General features: G+C 34.0%; 1 protein-coding gene across 6 annotated transcripts; it reads right to left on the reverse strand.

Annotated features, from left to right (window-relative positions):
- Positions 1-16,541: 16,541 nt before the first annotated feature.
- Positions 16,542-23,708, reverse strand: LOC145010710 (uncharacterized). 6 transcript variants are annotated; one of them, XM_078969222.1, is made up of 4 exons: positions 23,598-23,708; positions 20,514-22,584; positions 17,739-20,435; positions 16,542-17,533 (listed from the first exon to the last, which is right to left on the reverse strand). In XM_078969222.1, exons 2-3 carry the CDS (start codon positions 20,977-20,979, stop codon positions 17,755-17,757), a joined length of 3,147 nt encoding a protein of 1,048 aa, XP_078825348.1. In that variant the 5' UTR covers positions 20,980-22,584; positions 23,598-23,708; the 3' UTR covers positions 16,542-17,533; positions 17,739-17,754. The 6 variants fall into 6 exon arrangements, 4 of the variants coding, with proteins under 4 accessions (XP_078825348.1, XP_078825347.1, XP_078825345.1 ...); XM_078969221.1 differs by having other exon boundaries at positions 17,739-20,441; XR_013663875.1 differs by having other exon boundaries at positions 17,025-17,113; positions 17,219-17,533; positions 17,739-22,584.
- Positions 23,709-24,151: the final 443 nt, after the last annotated feature.

Consider the following 24,151-nt stretch of genomic DNA (forward strand, 5'->3'; position numbering starts at 1 on the left):
CTTCCAAGAAAAGGGATCTAATCAATTACAGATCAACGTGACGACTTTATACCTCAAAATGATGGCCACTACAGAGTAGATGTCGATTTTTTTGTTCCTCTCCTTGCTCCTTCTCCAAGCTCTAATATCCTTCACAAATACCCCAAAATTGCTCATAAAAGCTCTTTCTCTCACTCAAGGAGTTGCAAGGTCGATTTAGGGTTTTCTCTGGCTTGTAGGGTGATAAGGGAGGCCACAAAAGGCAGATTATGTTCTTTAAATAGGGTGCAAACCCTAAAATTTTAGGGTTTCCTCTACAGCGCCTACTCGTCGAGTCGGGGCCTTCCGACTCGACAAGTAGGATCCAAATACTGCATCCCCTAATAGTCTCTACTTGACGAGTTGGAGCACCCTATCTCGCCAAGTCCATGCACAAAACCCTGAAAATTTTATAAATAAATCAATACCTTGAACAGGTGTTACATATTACACCAAAATTTTAAATTTTAAATTTCTTTAATCTTTCAACTTTTAAAATATTTTAATAAAATTTTCAAAATTTCAAATTTTTAAAATTTTAAATTTTCAAATACATAGTTTTTAGGGAATATAATTTTTTCAAGTAATTTTATTAATAATCAAGGGTCCGCGATTAATCTCTGATTAATCCGTGCCTAGTCCGATTAATCGTTTATTGCCAGTCGACCGTCGCACGATTTTTACAACCTTGGTTTTAGGTTTATGTTTAAAACTTGTACTTTAGTTGTAGCATTAGAATATAAATTAAATATTAAATAACTTATGTGCTTTTGCGTTTTATAGTAATCCTACAAGATATTATAATACAATTTTCTACAGTGGCACTGGGGGCGAATGCATAGTTATTTTACTCCTTTTACCGGTACATGTAATGTACTTTATTTTTTCACCCATAATAACAGTATACTTACATTCTTTGTCTATGATAGCAGCACCCTTACATTTCTTCTATTAACTATGTAATTTGATATTTACAAAATAATAATAATAATAATAATAATAATAATAATAATAATAGTAATAATAATAATAATAATAATAATAATAATAATAAATAAATAAATAAATAGATTTTTTTTACTAACAATAATGTACTTGCATTTATTTATACATAATAGCAATGGACCTACAAGTCCTTGCCCAAAATAGCAATTTACTTACATTTGTGTAATGTAAACAACATTATGTAAGAAATAAAGTACAATATTGTCCAATAGTACAATGAAATGTAAGTATGTTATTATGGGTATAAATAAAATACATTCCCTTTATCAATAAAGAAATGTAATTACGTGAGTACTATAGGTAAACCATATATTAGCATGGTGTTATTAAAGGTAAACACTAAAGCACATTATCTGTATTGGTAGTGAGAGTAATCAATAATGTAGGTTGTTTTCCCCCACAATTTCCACTTTAAGACATGATCTTAAGAGGTTTTGAAAATGCTCAAATGTTACTTTTAGTGTTAAATCATTCGTGGTTTATGCTGTTAGGATTTAAATCTGATCTCCCAAAAGAAATCGAAATGAAAATGACGATAACATGATTGATAACTTGTAGCTTTAAACTCGTCAAGCTTTTTTAATCATCAGAAGCAATGAGCAAACCTATGATGAGCCGATGGAAGTGACACTTGTTGCTTACATCAAGGGATTCTATACCAAGGTAACTAAATTTATCTTAACAGAAAACAACTACTATCCAATGATTCTTAAATCCAATCTTGTAGCACCAGGATCTTTAGTTTTCATTATATGGTCTTTAGAAATCATGATTTTTTAAAAACAAAACTGTTGTCTCACAATAAAGCAACAATTCCACTTTATGGTGTTTCAAAGCTAATGTTGACATAAAATGTAATCTCTCAAATGAATTTGGAATATGAATTTAACTTGTTCTGATGCACTCTACCCTTATGCAAAATCTATCAAGAGACAATAAGAGATAACAGTTCTATCTCAAAATCAAGGTTTGAATTTTTTTTTTCTTTTTTTTTTCTTTTCCTAACACGATCTACAGGTACTTATCAAATCAAGTCTAGGGAGGATGTTTAATGAACTTTCAAGTGGTTATTGGCGAAGAAAATGTTGTATGCATTGCTGCTTTTGAGTTTTTTCGTTTACAAAATTTTTATACTGATTCGTGTTAGGAACCGGGATGTTTGTGTTGTAACTCTGATAACTTCTTGCATCATTTCCAATTCCATCTTGTCTTTGCATAACCTTCTATCTTAGCTTCCATTGACATGTAAACTTCTGCATTGCCTGAGGAGCTCCTCTTCCCTCGTATGTATCGTTCATGCCTAAACTCCCACCTCCAAAATGAGTACAATGATGTAAAAAATCAAGATTTACAGACAAATCCGCTTTCATATCTATATCTAATTTAAGAATTGCATTAAATAAAAATATATACAAAACAAAAGTAATGAAGATGGATTACTTATTTAAAAATTAAAGAGGAAACAAGGAAATAGAAACATATAAAGAAACAAAAGATGAGATTAACACATCAATGCCATGATTAGGGGATCAAGTGTTTGAAGCAGAACCAAACAAATGAAGAAAAATATATAGATCATTTAGTTTCCTGATTTTTATTAGGAGCAACGTAGATAAAAGTTGACAGAGTCAGCAACAGGTTGGTGGAAGAGCAGTAGATGAATGAAGGAGGTTGAGAGCGGGAACGAGAGGGAGAGGGTATTGCAATTTAAGTCCTGCCACTCATATATTTGATGAATTCCAAATAATATCAATTTCATAGTAATCTAATATAACAACTTCATCTTATTATACTTAAACCAAATCCATCAAAAGTTTCAAAACTCAGACAAACAAATAGCACCCATATTACAAATGACATACATATATAAAATCCTAATATCAGCATTAATAAACCACAAAAACACAAGTAAATCAAAATAACAGCATATATCCCAAAAGTTACTTGCATTGCATAGGATCTATGTTGCTTCTCTTCTTCTCTTTATCTTGGCAACTCTTACCATGACTGCAACACATATCTTATCCATAGTTTCCTCAACAAACATGAAACGATTGCGTCTCCAGTGCTTCTTGAACAACAGAACTCCAATTACACCCCAAAACCCTGTTGAAAATCCACTCATTATGTCCAGATAAAACCACTCAAATGTATGTTCTATCAATATTTCTCTTTACCATTTCTACTAGAAGTACCAGAAACAAATAAACTTTAAGCTGTAAGCACAAAGATTAGTGAGTATCCCAAGATACCACTTACCAATACATGGCCCACCCATTATTCATAACGGGCCCCATCCAACGTACATAATGAGCCATGTCCAACATACATAATGGTTCCCGCCCAACATACATAACAGGCCCCGCCTAAAATACATGCAAGAGTCACAAAGATAATCTAGCATTCTACATAGTATAGTGAAACAATAGGTCAAGCCTTAGTCTACTATCTAAAACTATCAAATTAACCAAAAGTTAACCTGATTAAAAGTCAATGGCCAAAGTCAACTCTGTAGACTACCGCGTGGTGGCAAGGCCTTGGCCATGCCATGGTCTGCTCAATCCAAATTGCGATGGATTTGCTTACTGCATCGTGGTCAGCACCTGGCCACGCTGCGGTTATGCTGGCCAATCCATCCTTCTATTAATTGCTTAATACGTTAAGTCAACCACTTTAACTTTCTAGAAGGCTTTTTTACATCCAAAAGATTAATAAAAATCCTAACTTTATCGATACGCATGTCCAATGCATATCCTACCCTAACTTAGGTCAAAATGATCAGAAATGGGAGCCAAACCCCATGCATGGCACCTAATCAACATAGAAATCCATATTTGAGACATATAATGTATTTGGGACTTCATTGATCCATAAAGTTGCAAATTGTATTGAAACAAAAACTCAAACTCCGCCAAATGAACCAAAAAAGCTTAGATCCTTAGTTCTACCATAAACAAACCAAAAAGATCTAGATAAGAGGACTTAGAACGGTCCAGAAGTTGCTCAAAGGGATTTTTTAAGCTTGACAAGAGGTTCCTTTCACCATATTTCTCTCCTTATTTCTTCAAAGGCCACCAAGAACACCAAAATGAGATAAAAAATGAAAACAAGGGATTAGGGTTTGTTCTGTGGACTTAGGAAGGTGATGAAGGCTAAGGGTAGATGAACCCTAACAATCACATCCTATAAATAGACCCCAAGGCCCGAGATCTAGGTTTTGAACCCCAGTCGCCACCGCACCATTATTGGAGCTCACTACACAATGGTCATTAAATAACCACTGCATCATGGTGCAGGCCCCACCATGTCGTAGTGATGGGCAAAATCCCAAACCAAAACATTATAAAGCACCAAAACTTATACCTAAAAAATGGGTGTTACAATTGATAAAGACCGGAAGAGTAGCCGATTTTCATCTGATTTGTTGAGTAGCTAGTCTCATACTTACTCTTCAAGTTTGTTTCCACTACTATAGAAAATATATCATTTTCAGTCATTAACCTTATGAAACAAAAGGTTACATAATAAGATGGAAGATGATTATTTAAATGAATCACTGGTCTTGCACTTTGAAAGGGAACTTTCCGAAAAGATTAGTTTAGAAACAGTTGTGTAAGATTTCAAAAATACAACAAATCGACTAGTTTCACTTTGAAGTGCGATGCAACAATATTTATTATTAGTTTTCTTGTTTTGAATTTTGATATGCCATAATTTTGAACCGATTTTTTTGTCTATATGGTTTTGTTTTGACGTTTTAATTTCGACCCCCTAGTAATAGTGCTTGTGTTCGCCCCTGGTGTTAAGCATTTCCTCCCTTAAAAAGGTGATAATGTATTATGTATTTGACAATATATCTACCATTAGGAGCAGAAAAAGTGATGCATAACATAGACCCTCACCAACCATCAACATATATACCTCATTTTAAACAACCCTAAATTCCTATCTTCTTTGTTTTACATATCCTAATTTGTGGGAGAACAATGCTAGACAAAAACATAAAAACATAGATACATAATTTTCCTAACACAATATATCTATGTTAATGCATCCACAAATAAATGTACATAAAAAAAAAAATTGTATATGCTTCTTTTTCAACAATGCTAAACATATATGCATCATTTTCCCGACACAATATATCTATGTTAATACATACAGATAAGTATAGAAAAATTATGTATATGCTTCTTTTTCAACTACGCTAAATTACTGTCTTCTTTTTCTTCCAAGTCCAAATTTATGTGTTTTGTAGCATGTTTAGAATTTTATAAAAAAAACAAATAGAGTGAGTTCATGATATCAATAAGAATTTGGTCATACAGAAAATGAATTGGAAAACTTAGTAAGCGAACATTAATGATTTGTGAATTGAGAAGTATAGAGATGAATCGACAATTGAGGCTTCACCTTTTCTCTGTACACAAGTACTTCACTGTTGGTGAGGGGAAGCGATTTCGTTGCGAGAAGAACATGAAAAGGGGGGGGGGGGGGGGGGGGGGGGGAGTATTTTTCAAAGGAAGTGATTCGTACACAATATTTTTTCTTCATACACAATAACTTATGTTTAATAGAGTTATACAATACCACATTTTAATATACAAATTTTTATGAATGGAGAAAAATTGTTGTTTACGAATCAACCCCCATTTTTCAATAGTAAATTATAAATTTTGTCCGTTTGGTACACTCAAACCAACAGGATTTCTCCATGTTTAGTATTCGTTATAGGTTTTTCTTGTGGTTTTATTAATTTTGATGTGGTTATGGTATTGTTAAAGCTAACTACTCGATTTTTTTTAGAAGGTCATAATGTCTCTAAACCAAGCCTGAAAAAAAATATCCTAGAGGAACTAAACTTGTAATAAACTCATAATTTTTCTTTAAACTTTTTTTGCTAAATTCTAACATAATTAAATTTTAATTAATAATAAAAGCATAAGTTTTTAAATTATTTACATGTATTAAGTATGACAGGTTTTAACAATAAACTCCAGCAACATTAATGAAAATCGTAACAACATAAAACTTATTGTGCAAAAAACTTTATGTTGACTTCAACTTTAACCTGCTCTTTTGGATTGTGATTTGGTTTAGCTCTAATAATGACTATGTAGTTAGAATAATTGTTTATCTTTATTGGGGTGATAAAAACATTGTCAATTGGATCCATTCATTTCAAAGGGATTATATACAAATGGATTTCTACAAGAACGTTCACGTTTACACTATGGTCTACTCTCTTTTGTTACATTTGTCATTTTTATCGCACCAATTGTCATAGAAGTACATAAATAGTTATATAAAAACAAAATCACAAGAGATTTAACATTTTTATTCACTTAATGGAGCTTTTGGTTTGGATGAATTCGACTCCCAAGAGATTTAACATTGTGGGTGTGGCTCTTGTAAAGAAACATTGTTGAATCTAAACAACTTCATGATTTCCAATTTGGTGGAAATCATATTTTGTAAGCATGGTATATTTTTCATCTTCTTTAACCATGTTCTTACTCATAAAAATGCTTTGTTTGAACTTTCACGATTTTCAGATTATGTTTTACTAGTAGTCAAATTTGATAAATAATGGAACCTTATTGATGAAATCGATGAGATTAACATTAAATATTTGGTCAGTACAACCTTGTCATATAATCACCTCGTTAATTGTTTAGTCTTATCTTTCTATCTAATAAACGAAACATTCATGTCCTACGTGTCAATTTTCAACCCCCTTTCACACAAACTGAAATACCAAAAATGCCCCTCTTTTAATTTAAAGTGACCGTGCAGTAATGTCGCCATAATTTTGGAAACTAATATTAGTTCAAACTTTACATATTACCCCTCCCACTAAATAGATAAATTTCAGCTTGCCATATATAACTCTTTTTTGCACAATTTTAATTCTGTTGTTTCCTTTATTTTACCAAACTTTATATTTTACCACTTCCGGCTAAAATAACATATTTTTATGCCTAATTTCTTTTCTCACACATAAACATAAAAAAAATACAAAAACAAACATATTCATTTCATTTGTTAGATAATCACACAGAAACTCGGTAGCTTACAGTGGTTTTGATCAAAGATAATTAAAAAAATCAATCACAATTTATTAAATCAGTCACATGCATCATCGGTAGTATTGCCATGATGTCACTCTACATAAATAATGCAAGTCTTTGGAGTAAATATATTGGGGAATTAAATATTAATCATAAGAATTCAGTTTGGTCAAAAGACAAACCCAATTTTCTAATAAAAAGGGGCAATCATCTAAAATGAATTGTTTCACCATGTTTGTATTTGTTTCACGCACATGGATTTGTTCACCATTGATTAAAAAATTAAAAGGAATTATCGGTCATAAGAGTTTGACATTAATCAAAATCATGATCGACGATTCATAAAATTGATTCTCAAAACTGAATTGGGTTTTAAAATTCATCTGAAAAACATACACTACTCAGTACTCATGTATAGCACAAAAAGGACAAGAATGAGACTCAGGGTGAACAACCATATGCTAATCAGTAACAAAAAGAATCGAAAATCGCAAACCATTCATGGGAAGAATAGTGACGATGGTGGATGAATGAACCAGCGGGGATGGGCAAGTGACGACAGTGGCGGAGGACGAAGCGATGACATCGGTGGCTTATTAGGTAGCAATTGTCCATAAAACCTTTTGAAATCAATGTAACAACTTCTCCACTTGGCATTTGTTTTGTTTACATTGATCTCAAGTTTTTCTGGTACCTACAATTTGGTTCCATGTGGAGAGTTCATTGCTATTTCTGGCATCTAATCCTAATAAAATCGGGCTAAATGCAACGAATATTCTATTTTTGTTTCATATACCTTTTTCTTAACAAGGAAGTTATTAACCACAAATCACTAAAGGTGCAAAGGATCTTTATGAAAGTAAACGTTGGTTTAATCGAAGGAAAATAGGCTTTTCGATTGATAGAATCCATTTTGTTTTTGCTCATTTAGTAAGATAAAATTCAAAAATATCAAATTAGAAATTTTTATGTAACTCATTTTTTATTTAATTTTCTTTTTTAATTTGTAGAACCATGTAGTACACAAGATATTATAATAAAATGTAAATTTTTATTTTATTTTTACCCGTGGTTCCCACGGGTTGCAACCTAGTATGCTACAAAATCAAATTGAACAACATAGTGACAAGTTTCAAAAGAAACAAAGAAGCATGGATCGTAGATGGATAATAATCATATGGACATTTGCATTTTACAAGCTAAATGTATAACCTTTAATATAAGAAGTTCTCTAGAAATTGTTGCATCATGGATTGCAGTTACTGTACATTAAAGGAAGAACAATGTGTTGCTTTCTTCAACACTTCATAAATGAATTCAAAACCTGATCATATAAGCTACACTATATACGAACATGAAGGTACCATGGTGGATTTTGGTACATAAGACAAGATTTCTAAGACTATTTTCAAAGAGGATCGGGGGTGGGGGGATTTATATCTTTTGCATAGCCAAAGAACAAGAGCAAGTCCCCATCACATCTTTTTGGGCGGGACAAAAAATTGCAATTTGTCTCATTGGCATTAACCCTGGTCAACAAAAAACAAACAACACCTAAATATTGGTACATTTCTACGTAATAAAGGAGACGTAGAAGAGAAGAAAAAAGATACTAAAGATGTATATGAGGAAGTAATCTTGGAAGGAAACTATAGGAAATAAGTACTTAACTATTTGAAAAATAGATCAATATATGTAACATAAATGACTCCTTGATTTTACAACTAACCATTGTTGTTGATTGATTATCAAGACAAACTGAGAGTAAAAGTAGAAACTTGAAAAAGCAAAATACAAAAAGAAAGGAGTATATGCAATCAACTTGTATCTATATTAAAAAAAAAACGGAACATCAAGATGTTGAGCACAGGAATTGCCAAACACTCAAGGGCTTAAACATTCAAGAAAAACGTAATAACACAACATCCCTTGCTTATGTCCATGCTTGATTTCTTTTAAGTTTTCTCTTTGTGTAAATGTTCAATCTCAGCTTCCATTTTAATTGTTGTTCATTTGTTTGTTACCCGCTGAGACTGATTAGACTTCCTGCCACACCTCTTGCTAAACCCCTCAGAACCACATGTCCCAATAATTCTTGGGGAATCCCTGAATCAAATCACACAAACCAGTAAAAGAGAATATGCAAGAAATTAAAAACTAACACCAAAACCCACAAACAAACCACAGAAATCACACAAACCAGTATGTTATTACTTTATATTCAAAAGAGCAGGGCCAAAATAACAATGAAGTCCTAACCTTTACCCCTTGACCCAATCATCTTCTTCCTTAACATGAAAAACAAGATCTACAAAAGAAGAAATGGATAATGAGTCGATCAATTACCTGAATCTTTGTTGGAGCCATGAAGATGAAAAGTGATCGATGTTGCAGCAGGTCGATGCAAGATCCACATTATATAAAAATACGGAATGATAAATATAACAAACATTTTAAAATTGAAACCTTTAAACAACATCCACATTACAAACATAGATCCAAATAGTAGCACCAAAACAAAAACTTCATTAATAACATATATCCTAGAATTACTTACACTCCAGAGCGTCTACACAGCTTCTCATCTTCTCTTGATCTTGGCAACTCTTACCATGACTACAACATATATCTTTTCCATGATTTTCTCAATAAATTTGAAAATCATGCGTCTCCATTGCTTCTTGAACAACAGAACTTCAATTACACCCTAAAACCCTATTGCAAATCCACTCATGATGTCCACGTAAAACCACCATACCTTGATTGACTCACCAACTGCTTTATGTTTCTTCTTGGGAGCTGTTGTTGTTGGGTCTTGATGATCCGAGCAATTATTTGGCAATGGAGGTCCACAAAGATCTATGTCCCCACCATATATTGATGGTTCATCAATAAGTGTCTGCAACTGAGTTCCTGTTGGAATTCATCCCGATAAGTTGTTGTGTGATAGATTCAGATGACTCAAAAAAGTCAAAGTTGCCATGCTTGGAGGGATCATCCCGATCAACTCGTTATTTGAGAAATCAAGAGAAAATAATACCGTCAAGTTTCCAATGGTGTTTGGAATATTCCCACTCAGATGATTATTAGACAAATTGAGGCCCAATAACAGAGAAAGTGCAGTAAGCTCCACAGGTATTTCTCCTACAAGTTTATTGCTTGAAAGGTCCATGCTATAAACTATATCCAAAATTCTTGTATATTTAAGATCAACACCTTTCATAACTTGAATCACATTCTCATTAGAATCACCACCGCCATTACTCTCATACCACTTTTCTTCACCATTAACAATTGCTTTCAACTCTTTTAGGCAATGAGGGATGATACCCGTTAAGTTGTTGTACCCAACATCCAAATTGAGGACAACTCTCTTATGCACTCTACAACATGAACTCGATGAGTCCATGGGGGGACTCGACGAGTCCATGAGTAAACTCATCCTACTCGTCGAGTAGGTTCTTGCACTCGACAAGTAGGAGCCACATAATGCAGTTTTTTCGAGTTTTGCTGCTGGAAATGGACTAGAAACATTACCCTAAACTGTTTTGCTAATAGAAAACTTGTTTTAGATGGTGTAATGGTTATGCTAAACCATTTTCAATAGCTATTATCAAAACTTCAAGTTTTATATGGTTAATTTTATGATTCTTGAAATTGTTGATATGCATGCTCATGAACTTATGAGTTTAGAATATCATAGGAATTATTTGTAACTTGTTTGTTAGTTTAATTCTTGATTGTTATGTGTTTTAATGGAGTCCATAATTTGTCCTCAATTTATGGATTACCAAAAGTCACACTTTTAAAGACCATTAAAGAAACACATAGGTTACATAAAATGAAAAGTCACTCATTTTATTAAACCATTAACTCATAAATTATGAAAGATGAAAACTTTTGAAAGTTACAAAACTTGCCCTCAAGTTTTGGAACATGTAAAGTCACTCTAAAAACTTTAGTTCCAACCCCTAGAATTTTAAAAGTTAAAATTCAACCGTTATACTTTATAATATTATATTATAAGTTTAATAATAATTATATATGTATAAGAAAAATTCGTTTTACCGTTAATAGGCCTCATTCACGAAGTTGGTCTATAAAGGGGGTTTTAAGGTTGCTGCCTATAAAATGATCGGTGGAGGATCATTAGCCGAACGCATAAGATAAGGACTTTAAATCTTCATTAAAAGTATGATAAATATTATTAAAAAAAAAAAAAAAAAAAAAAAAAAAAAAAAAAAAAAAAAAAACTAAATGTTTTTATAAATTCCCAATCTTAATTACTTTAGGAAAATGTGAATATGGTGCTAACCCATGAAATTACACTTTGCACTTTGATTAAGTCGTTAGTGGAGCGTGTGTGGTTAACCAGCATACTAACATGGACTTAACAATGTAGTCAAAGGGTAACTTAATATTTATCATAGTATCGATGGAGCGCATGTGGTTAACCAGCACATCGATTGCGGGGTAAATATTAAGGCTACCAAGTAATTTGCATGGTTAATTCACACCTTGTTTTGTGATCCTCGGCATCCCAGCCACAAAACCTGAAGGGCACACTCGAGATTGAAACATGCCATTGAAAAGTTCAATGAATCTCAAAGAATCTAGGAGTTTCAAAACCAATTAAAACCTAATATTTTATTTCGTTTTTCATGGTGGAAATTGGTGAATCGTCATTCACCTACCTTCAAATATTTTATAGCTTGGATTACAGTATACCTCTTCTGAGTTATAAAATATTGTGTTGGGTCCTAGCCTTAATATTACATTTGGGTGTTTCATTAAGGACTATGTTTATATCTAATCTAAACTTGTCCTTCTTCCTTTCAGATGTCTTCCAACAATGATGCTTCTGGCTCAAACCCTACCGGCTCCTTCTCTCTCATGAACCTTTGTGGGAGAGTCATCTTTGATGGATCCAACTTTATGGATTGGATCAGGAACATCAGGATGGTCACTCGGTATGAGAACAAAGAATATGTTCTCGACAAGGATCTTAACGAACTTGAGTCGTCTGCTACTCCTAAGGAGATCGTTGAATATGAGGCACGTGAAAGATATGCTACCAAGGTGGCATGCATCATGTTGGCCACTATGACAACCGAGCTCCAAAAGTCCTATGAGGACTACTATCCTTTTGAGATGCACCAGGATTTGATGGACCGCTACCATTAGAGTGCTTGTCAAGAGCGATATGAAATCATCTCCTCTATGATAACAACCCGGATGAAGGATGGTGATCCCATTACGGGCCACATGCAGAGAATGCAAAGGTATGTGGATCGTTTGCTGAAACTAAATGTGAACTTCCCCAAGGAGTTAGCAATAGACATCATTTTACACTCCTTGCCTTCATGTTATGATCAATTCCGTATGACATACCACATGAACAGGGAGGAAGTTAGACTCAACAAACTTCAAGGACTCTTGAAGACCGCAGAAATTGGTCTTAAGAGTAAATCGGTTGTTATCACTCCTACTCCTACCGCGACCCCTATCTTGGCAACCGAACAAGGCAAAGGAAAGAAGAGGAAGAGCCCTTCGAAAGGTACCAAGGGAAAGTCTCTTGATGGCTCCTCTTCAAGTGGAACCAAGAAAGGTTTTGTCACTCCTTCTACTAACCCTAAAGAGGCTGAATGCTTCTATTGCCATGAAAAGTTGCACTGGAAGCGAAACTGCCCAAAGTACCAGCAAGTCGTAAAGGATGGGAAAGTTAAACCAAACCATGAAGATACTTGACACGATTAGCATGGTCCATTGGGGTTGCATGGCATCATGCATTTGTATAGGCTAAAATGAAAGAAATAACAATTAAGGTTTATTAATATATTATAAGTTCTAATATATTAAGAGTATTATTGAATTAGTATTGATCAAGAATTAATTTGAAATTACTTAAGTGATCAAAAGAAGACTAATTAAATATATGGGTTGATTGTGTAGGTCATCCATACGTGTATAGTGGGCTTATGCTCCATGGATTATCAAGTTGGGCTAAAACCCATAGGATGCTCCATGGATGTTCCATGATGTTGATAGAACCCATGGGTCATGGAAATGAAAAGTCGTGACAATTAGGATTTACATGGTGTAACCCTAATTGCAACACACTATATAAGCATCATGTTGTAGACCAAAATTGGCCACTAAGGATACAAGTGAGGGCTAGCCAATTTCTAAGTGTTCTTCATTTCTCTCTAAGTTATTCCAAGTGCATTTGGTGTTGTGTGAGACATTTAAGGCATCACACTTGAGGTGCTAGGCTCACAAGGTTTTGAAGGAATCCAAACTACTACAAGGTATGAATTTCTTACTCACTTTTATGATTAAAAGTTCCTCATGTATGCTAGATAGGTTATAAACCTTGGAAAAACAAATTTGCATGTATCATAGATAAAATATAGATCCAAGGTTTCTAGGGTTGCATGTACACCATAGGAGTGTTAGAATGCTCAAAACCCTACATTGTACCCGAACCTAGGAAAAGCACAAGAGCTAGTAAAGCTATATCTTTTGGATCTGATTTTCAATTTTATTTGGTTGAAGGAACAAGGAATGAGACTATATGTCAACATCAATATTGTTTTAATATTGAGGAGGATCCAAATACTTTTAGTGAAGCTATGGCTTCTAAGGATGTTCGGCAATTCATGATGTAATTGATTCTATCATGCATAACAATACTTGGGTATTGTCTAGTTTACCTCCTGGTTGCAAGGCATTGGGAAGTAAGTGGATCCTCAAAATAAAAATGAAGGTGGATGGCACAATTGATAAGTATAAAGCCAGATTGGTTATCCAAGGCTTTAGGCAAAAGGAAGGCATTGACTTCTTTGATACTTATGCTCCTATTGCTAGAATTTCCACAATTATATTATTGTTAGCTCTTGCAGCTATACATAATCTTGTGATTCACCAAATGGATGTGAAAAATGCATTCTTGAATGGTGACTTGGATGATGAAATTTACATGAAACAACTTGAAGGGTTTGTGATGCCTGGTAATGAACATAATGTGTGCAAGTTGAAGAAATCATTATATGGTTTGAAACAAGCACCAAAACAATGGCATCAAAAGTTTGATGATGTGATATTGTCTAATGGTTTTGCATTAAACCAGGGTGATAAATGTGTATATAGCAAATTTGATTCTTCTAGTAAAGAAGTTATAATTTTTCTATATGTTGATGATATGTTAATTTTTAGTACCGATCAAGGTGAAGTTGATAAAACCAAGAAATTCTTTTCATTGATGGATTATTTATTGTGTTGTGTCAAATTTACTTTGTATGTAATTAGCCTTTATCAAACGGATTGGGCTTGTCCATACGTCATTATGGTGCTAGGGTTAGGTTATATATATTGCATGCATGTATTGTATTAGGGTTAATCGTTTTGTGATTCCCTACTTTGTCTTTACATAAAAGTTCAAGTCGAACTCTTCTAAGGCATTGATTATTAATCATTCAGCACAACTTTGATTATTGTTCTTCCTCTTTTGATTCATATTATTGTTCTAAATCTATCGCTCTATTATTTATTGTTTCAACAATTGGTATCAGAGTAGGAGATTGTGTAAACCATACACAATTCTTTTTTCGAGTGTTATTAGTGTTTTTCCGCTTTTACTGGATCTGTTCTTGCCATCTTCATCGTTTTCATCAATTGTAGATGTTGGATCTTGATCCTTATTTTGCCCTTAACTCGATTATCGTTTTAGACATTTGACTCTTTACAGCCCTTTGCAAATCAACATCATGCAACCAGAAGACCCTCATACTATCTCCTTTAATCTATCCAGCAACATTGGTTCTACTACCAGGATCCTTATTCTCTCTCCACAAGACTATGTAGTCTGGGCTTTACACTTCGAAGACTACGTTCTTGGTCTTGAAGATCATGTCACATTAATTTGGGAAGCTATGATTCAACAGACGTTCACTCACACTGCCACAAGGAGGGTTATTAAAACACGAGCAAAATACAATGCTCTTCTTGTTGACGTTAAAGATGTTCCTCAAGACGAAAGAGACAAGCTGATAAGTAATGTCAATGCAATGAGGATAATCAGGTTCGCTCTTCCTTCAGACACGTTTCGTCTGGTGAGTTCTTGTGAAACAGCGAAGAAGGTTTGGGATAGGATGAAAGAACTCTATTCGAGTGATGCAGATCTTGAGCATTTAGGTCAAGCACTACTTCTTTCGGAGTTTGGTGCTTTTGCTCAAAAGCCAGATGAGAAACTCTATGTTGACTTCAACTTGACATGCTCCTTTGGATTGTTATTTGGGTTTAGCTCTAACAATGACTATATAGTTAGAATAATGGTTTTATGTTTATTGGGGTGATAAAAGCATTGCCATTCGGAACCATTCATTTCAAAGGGATTATATACGAATGGATTTCTACAAGAACTTTCATGTTTACACTATGGTTTACTCTGCTTTGTTGCATTTATCATTTTCACTACACCAATTGTTGTAGAAATACATAAATAATTATGTAAAAACAAAATCACACATATGTCCCTTTTTGTTTATATCGACACAATCATAAAACTTCATTCAACATAGAAAATGTGACACTTATGTATAAATAGTTTATTCTTGTCTTATAGTTATTCACTTAAGGGAGGTTTTGGTTTGGTTGAATTAGACTCCTAAGAGATTTAACAATGTGGTTATGGCTCTTATAAAGAAACATTGTGTAATCTAAACAACTTCATGATTTCCAAAATGGTGGAAATCATATTTTGTAAGCATGGTATATTTTTCATCATCTTTAACCATGTTCTTACTCATAAAATTGCTTTGTTTGAACTTTGATGGTTTTCAGATTATGTTTTACTAATAGTCAAATTTGATAAATAGTGGAACCTTATAGATTAAATCGATGAGATTAACATTAAATATTTGGTCAATAGTGGAACCTTGTCATATAATCATCTGGTTAATTGCTTGGTCTTCTATGTTACAAAATCAAATTGAACAAGATGATGACAAGTTTCAAAAGAAACAAAGAAGCATGGATCGAATATAGGATAATAATTTGCATTTTACAAGCTAAATGTACAACCTTTAATATAAGAAGTTCTCTAGCAATTGTTTCATCATGGACTATATTTAATGTACATGAAAGGAAGAACAATGTGTTGCTTTCTTCAAACACTACATAAATGAATTCAAAACAACCTAAACTATATATGAAGATGAAAGTACTATGGTGGTTTTTGTAACACAAGGCAAGATTTCTAAGACTATTTTCAAAGAGGGTCGGGGGTGGGGGGATTGATATCTTTTGCACAACCAAAGAACAAGAGCAAGTCACCATCTCATCTTTTTGGGCAGGACAAAAAATTGCAATTTGTCCCATTGGCATTAATCCCGGTTTTAGCACACCAAATATTGGTACATTTCTATGTAATAAAGAAGATGTAGAAGGGAAGAAAAATGATACTGAAGATGTATATGAGGAAGTAATCTTGGAAGAAAACTATAGGAAACAAGTACTTAACTACTTTGAAAAATAGATCAAGATATGTAACATAAATGACTCCTTGATTTTACAACTAACTATTGTTGTTGATTGATGGTCAAGACAAACTGAGAGTAAAAGTAGAAACTTGAAAAAGCAAATACAAAAATAAAGAAGTATATGCAATCAATCAACTTGTATCTAAATTGAAAGCAACAAAACGGAACATGAAGATGTTGAACCGCAGGAATTGCCAAACCCATGGAAGTTTTTGCAGCATGACAATGCTCAAAGACACATCAAGGGCTTAAACACTCAAGAGAAAAGTAATAACACAACACAACTTGCTTATGTCCATGCTTGATTTCTTTTAAGGTTTCTCTTTGTGTAAATGTTCAATCTCAGCTTCCATTTGAATTCTTGTTCATTTGTTTGCTACCTGCTGAGACTGATTAGACTTCCACCTTGGAACGTTCTTCAAACGCCACCTCTTGTTAAACCCCTCAGAACCACATGTCCCAATAATTCTAGAGGAATCTCTGAATCAAATCACGCAAACCAGTAGAAGAGAATATGCAAGAAATTAAACTAACACCAAAACCCACAAACAAACCATAGAAATCACACAAACCAGTTGTTCTTACTTTATGTTCAAAAGAGCAGGGACAAAATATTAATCAATACCTAAACTTTACCCCTTCACCCAATCATCTTCTTCCTTAACATGAAAAACAAGAACATCTAGAAAAAAAAAAATGGATAATGAGTCGATTACCTGATTCTTTGTTGGAGCCATGAAGATGAAAATATCAATCAAGACCTAACCTTTCCCCCTTCACCCAATCAACTTCTAACTTAACACGAAAAAAAAAACAAAAGAGGAAATAGATAATGAATCGATTACCTGATTCTTTGTTGGAGCCATGAAGATGATAAGTGATCGATGCTGCAGCAGATTGCTGCAAGAGAAGTGACAGGTTAAGAGCACAATAGCATACAAATATTGTCTAATCTAATAACTAGATATTATATAAAAATACTGAATGATAAATATAACAAACATTTTAAAATTGAAACCTTTAAACAACATCCACATTACAAACATAGATCCAAATAGTAGCATTAAAACAAAAACTTCATTGATAACATATATCCGAGAATTACTTGCATTCCAGAGCGCCTATACAGCTTCTCTTCCTCTCTTGATCTTGGCAACAACTGTTACCATGACTGCAACGTATATCTTGTCCATGATTTTCTCAACAAACATGAAAAGCCTCCATCTCCACCGCTTCTTCAACAACAGAACTCCAATTACACCCCAAAACCCTGTTGCAAATCCACTCATGATGTCCGGGTAAAACCACCATACCTTGATTGACTCCTCAGCTGCTTTATGTTTCTTCTTGGGTTTTGCTGTTGTTGTTGGGTCTTGATGATCTGAGCAATTGTTTGTCAATGGAGGTCCACAAAGATCTCTGTTCCCAGCATATATTGATGGATCATCAATAAGGGTCTGCAACTGATGGCCTGTTGGAATTCGTCCCCACAAGTTGTTGTGTGACAGATTCAGATGGCTCAAAAAAGTCAAAGCTGCCATGCTTGGAGGGATCGTCCCGGTCAACTTGTTTCCAGATAAATCAAGAGATTCTAACCTCGTCATGTTTCCAATGTTTTCTGGAATTCTCCCACTGAGATGATTATTAGACAAATTGAGACCAATCAGCATAGAGAGTGCGGTTAGCTCCACAGGTATTTCTCCAACAAGTTTATTGCTTGAAAGGTCCATGTTATAAACTATATCCAAAATTCTTGTATATTCAAGATCAACACCTTTCATAACCTGAATCACATTCTCATTAGAATCAGCCCAGCCATAACTGACATACCACTTTTCTGCACCATTAACCATTGCATTCAACTCTCTTAGGCAATGAGGGATGATACCCGTTAAGTTGTTGTATGCAACATCCAAAATTTGAAGTTTTGACATTTTGCATAAAGATTCAGGAATTTCCCCGGTAAAGTTATTCTTGTGTAATCTTAAAACAATCAAACTTGTCAGGTTTTCTCCAATCCAGTGGGGTATCTTTCCAAACAATTGATTATCACCCACATCTAGGACTCTTAAATATCTTAAATTCCCCAACTCTCGAGGAAGTTCACCAATGAATTTATTGTCATTTAATTTTAACCACTCTAATGATGAATGACTAAGTGCTATATAGCTTGGAATGACACCTGAAAGTAAATTTGAGCTAAAGATCATGACACTCAACCGTTGCAGATCCTGGAGACACTTGGGAATTGTCCCTGTTAACCTATTTCTGGAAAGATCAAGTAAATATAAATTTGTCCATCTGCACAAGGACTTCGGAATTGACTCATTGAAAATGTTATTTGCTAGTATCAATACCCATCCTATTTCTGGAAGGTTTGTCAATGGTCCGCTGAGTTTGTTGTGAGAGAGATCTAAGAAATCAATGACAGGCATCTTCCGCAACCATGTGGGTAGAGGTCCCGAAATTGAAGCATTCGACAACACGAACTCAGAGAGCAAGAACTGATTCCGTAGCCACTGTGGCAATCCATTTGTGAGATTGCAGGAACTGAGATCAAGATATAACAACTGGAATGGAGGTATCCACTCACGTGATACATTGAATGTCAACTTGGTGTTAGAAGAAGCATACAAGTGCTCCAACATCGAAAGGTTAGCAAAATGGGCTTCGGAAACTACTCCTTCTAAGGAATTGTCTGAGATATCTAACTCATTGAGTTTGGCAAGTTGCCCAATTGAAACCGGAATAGTCCCATTTAACAAATTTGAAGACAACCGAATTGCTTGTAATGAAACAAGTCTTCCTAGAGATGTTGGGATGGGGCCCGTTAAGTGATTGGATTGTAGATACAAAGATTCTAAAGCTGCAAGATTTCCAAAGGATTCTGGAATTGAACCATTCAATTGGTTATCATGTAGATCTAATACCTCTAAGAATCTTAATCTTCCTAGAGATTCGGGGATTGGACCTGTCAAACTGCTGTTCATTAGAAGTAAGACTCTTAAATTGGTTAGTCTTCCAAATGCTTCTGGAATCGTACCATTCAACCACCCACTTAAATCCAACCACTCCAAAGCATATTGGGAGCATTCTGAAACGTTTTGCGGTGGGTCAATCCTTTCTATTTCAAAAGGATTTCCATATGCAGCCAACGTTTTCAGGTGACACTGTCTCCAGATTCCAACATCCTCAATATTCTTAAACTGGTTAACAGAAAGATCAAGCTCTAGAAGGTTAACCATAATAGGAACCGAAGAATGCAGCATGTTTCTTGAGAGATCAAGGACTCTTAAGGAACTCATGTTACTGAAAACAGATGGAAATATGCCTTCAATTGAATTCCAGCTAAGATCCAGGTGTTGGATGTTAGAAAGCATACTGATATTAAAATGAGCGGAAGATAGAAAAGTCTTATTATCTAGCCAACAACTTGAAAAATGCAGCTCTGATAAAGAGGAAGGGATCATGTTTAGCACGTTTGCAAAGTTCCATGCCAAACTAAGATTAAAACCAGAAAGATCCAGAAATTCAAGGGATGTCATGTTTCGGCAAAATCCAGGGAGTGGGCCTTTGAAAGAATTGGAGCCAAGATCAAGGCGTTTTATGTTGGCAAGAATTCTACTCGAATTAAAAAAAGGACCAAGATGGACATTGGAAAGTCCACAACCACGCAAACTTAACTCTTTTAACGAAGGAAGATTGTAAAGCACCATGCCCATGTTCTTTGCTCCGCCAAGATCCACATAACTCAAGTCGAGATGCTCGAGTGATGGAAGGCCAAAAGTCCATGACATATCATCTGATGCTAGATTATAATTTGAACTGAGATCCAAAACCTTTAAATTAGAAAGATTTCCAATGTGAGGAGGAATAATACCTTGAAAACCAGCAGTAGAGAGATTGAGGTACATCAGCTGTTTGAAGGATCCAATGAACTCAGGGATCCGGCTTCCTTGATAAAAATTCAGACTCAAGTCCAGGTACTTGAGATGCCTCAACTCAGCCAAAGAAGAGTTCACCTCATTACCAACTAAGTAGCCTTCACTGTAAGAAGGGCCTCCTTCGCCACCAAAATAATACTCTCCTCTGAGATTGAGGCTGTCAATGGTTCCAGTGAGACTGTCACAGTGGATTCTTTCCCACAGGCAACAATCCTCCCCCACCCATGAAGACAACATTCCAGAAGTATCTTCAACACTCCCTTTGAACTTGAGAAGAGCAAGTCGCTCTTTCTGAGAGCAGGCGACACTGACATTTCCAACACCAAAACAAGAATATTTGTTTGCAACCAAAAAAACACATACGAAAATGAGATGGATCCCTAAACCCCTCCGAGTCCCCATTATTAACCCTCCTTTTTAATTTAGAAGAAAGTTGAAGTGGAAAGATAGGTTGTTATATTGAAGAAACCACTTCATTTATAATGCCATCAATGAAGAAAAACTAATTTCCATGCCATGGAAGACTTGAAGTCAACAGACATTTGTATGCACAAGTTGAATTTTTGTGGTCCCCATGGTAGACAGCTAGACACAATTGTATATGGCAACAATTCTTTTAAAAAATATAAAATAAATGACAAACAAGCATTTAGATTTTCAAGAAGTATAGGATAATTTATAATATTTTGTAAATACTAGTTATAAATTATAAACTTGATTTTGATGTTCAATCATATTACAATACTAGCTTCAAGAAAATAAATTTTTCGTTATTATTTGACTTGACAAGGTTATTGTGCAAAGTTTAATTAAAAGATACATTATGTAACTCCAAATTAAAGATATTATATTATTTTTTATAAAAAGATGTATTTTCTCAAATGCATTACGATTTCATTAGACATAACAATTTCAACCCAATTAATTGAAAAATAGGTATTTGTTATATTAATAATAAAAATACCTATTTTCATAATAATATAAATAGATATATAAAGAGATGTTGAGGAGATAAAAACGGGGTGGGATGGGGTGGGAGTTGAGGAATTTATGGGACCCAATGTTTTAATAATAAAAAAATAAAGTACAAAAAATAATTAAAGATATAAAAAATCTAGTAAGGGAAAAAAATGTATTTTTAGGTCTGTTAGGGATAAAAATCATAACAAAACAATATCACATGGATGGTCCGAATTGAGAAATAATAATATTAAATAAGGGACCAAGCATACATATTACCTTAAACCACAGGGACCATTCATGCAATTTACTCTAGTTTTTTCTTTTAAATTTGATACCAATGTTTTTACAATTGTTTTTGGCTTTTAACAAATTGGTGGTAGTGAATTGGAACACCATTGAGGAATAGTCTATGGCCCATGGCATACGTAAATGCATTTGGCAAAAAAAAAAAAAAGTCTTCCAAACAAAGACCTTGAAGTCAACAAAGCAAACCCACTAATCACACCCATACACAAAAAAAAAAAAAAAAGGACATGATTGATGCACTAAGTAACCATCTTTCTTGTGGAATTTTCCATGAAACTTCTCCCTATCAAATGTATTCATCTTTAATATAATTATAAGTATCTTTTAAATCTAAAATAAATTACAATCATATTTTAACCTAAAATATCTTTAATATAACTACTTTTAAAGATTAATGAAATTATATACCAATAGTTTTTAAGTAAATACACGAATGGTCTCTGTGATTTCAGGTAATTAGCGTGTATTGTCCTTTAACCGTTTTTTTAAACTTGGATGGTCCCTATGGTTTGGTTTTGTTTCGGGTTTGGTACCCAACAAACTTAATATGACTATCTTGCGCTTAATAATATTTTTCTATAATTTTTTAGTTCATTTTTTATTATTATGTTATTATTAAATAGAGTAAATTATTAATGTCTAAAATGATACTTCACCAAACACCAGATGCTGCCCTTAAAACCACCTCCCCCACCATGGCAAAAGATTGAAGGATCCAGCCTCACACCATTTTCCCCTCTGTTACAGACAAAAAACAACATCATCATCCATTCCTGATGAAAATCAAATTCATACCAAGTTCACTCGATCAGATATATAATCTCAACTCTCGTAAAAATGTTAAAAAAAAAAAGAAACGCAAGAAGAAATGCACATAAACCATCACTGCAGAAGTTAACTGGAAGCACAAGGTTTATTTACTAATACGATAATTATGGTATCATGTACAAAACCTAATCTGATTATATTGGGAGCAATTACGTGTACACACATACATATATAATATTTGGCCTGGTAAAACTGTACACACATATATAATATAGCATATGAAGAAGAACCGGTTCCAAATATAGCAGCAATATGAAAACATGTTTTTTTTTCCAATTTTCTCACAGTAAACAAAAGCAAGAAAAAAATAAGAGGCTTTTCATGAGCACAGGTCAACATAGGAGTATAGTCTATAGGTGATTCGTTGACACAATAAAACAATACAACCAGTTTAAGTACCAAAGGGTCTACTGAAAAGCAGGGATTTAATTGAGTTTGAAGCATTTCCTCCATTAAACAGGTAATTACAGAGTACGTGGTGACAGAGGCTATCACCATCAGCTTATATGCATCATTACCTTCTCTGTGTTACAGGTCCCAATTTGTGTGACAATTAGGTCAGACAGAATCATAAAATCGTAGATGGATCATTTTCCCAGTATACACCAATGAAATTGGATTAACATATATGCATCGTTTTCAACAGCCGTTAATTACTATCTTTTTTATCTTACAGGTCCCAATTTGTGAGACAATTAGGTCAGACAGAATCATAAAAGTATAGATGGATCATTTTGCCAGTATACACCATGGATTATATTAAACATAAAAACATATATGCATCGTTTTCAATAGCCCTCAATTTTTTTTTTTTATCTTACAGGTCCCAATTTGTGAGCTGAATATTCTTAAAAAACAAATACAGCAGAGTTCATAAAGTATAGAGAATTAGCCAAAGAAAAAAAGTAAATCGGAAAACATACCGAACACCATATGAATCGGCAGTGTAGGCTTCGCCTTTTCCCCGTTCTCGTCTACTTCCCACTAACGATAGTTTTGAGATGACTGGAAATTTGGGGAAATTTTGTTACAAGTATATTACAAATTTGATCCCCTAGGTTTTGTTTTGTTACATATATAATCCATTTTGTAAAATCTAGGATAAATTACAAATGACAAAATTACAAAAATGGTCCTTGTAGTATGATTTTTTTTGGGTTTAGTCCAAACCACGAGTTTATTGGATTGACGGTCCTTTTGAGGTAGTTACATTGTGTTTTTGGTCCCTCGGTAAACTGAAATGACTGTAATGCTCTTCTGATATTTTTTTATGTTTTTTCTATTTAATTTAAATAAAAAAGAAAATAAATAATTAAATTGGACCTCTCTCTCTCTCTCTCTCTCTCTCTCTCTCTCTCTCTCTCTCTCTCTCTCTCTCTCTCTCTAAAAAAACATTAGACCTATTTGGCCATTTCTAACATTCTCTTCCTACCTACCAACCATCGATCGCTCACCTTCTCTTTCTCCATCTCTACCC

The sequence above is a fragment of the Lactuca saligna genome, chromosome 8 (assembly GCF_052625555.1).
Source record: "Lactuca saligna cultivar CGN05327 chromosome 8, ASM5262555v1, whole genome shotgun sequence".
NCBI classification, from domain to species: domain Eukaryota; kingdom Viridiplantae; phylum Streptophyta; class Magnoliopsida; order Asterales; family Asteraceae; genus Lactuca; species Lactuca saligna.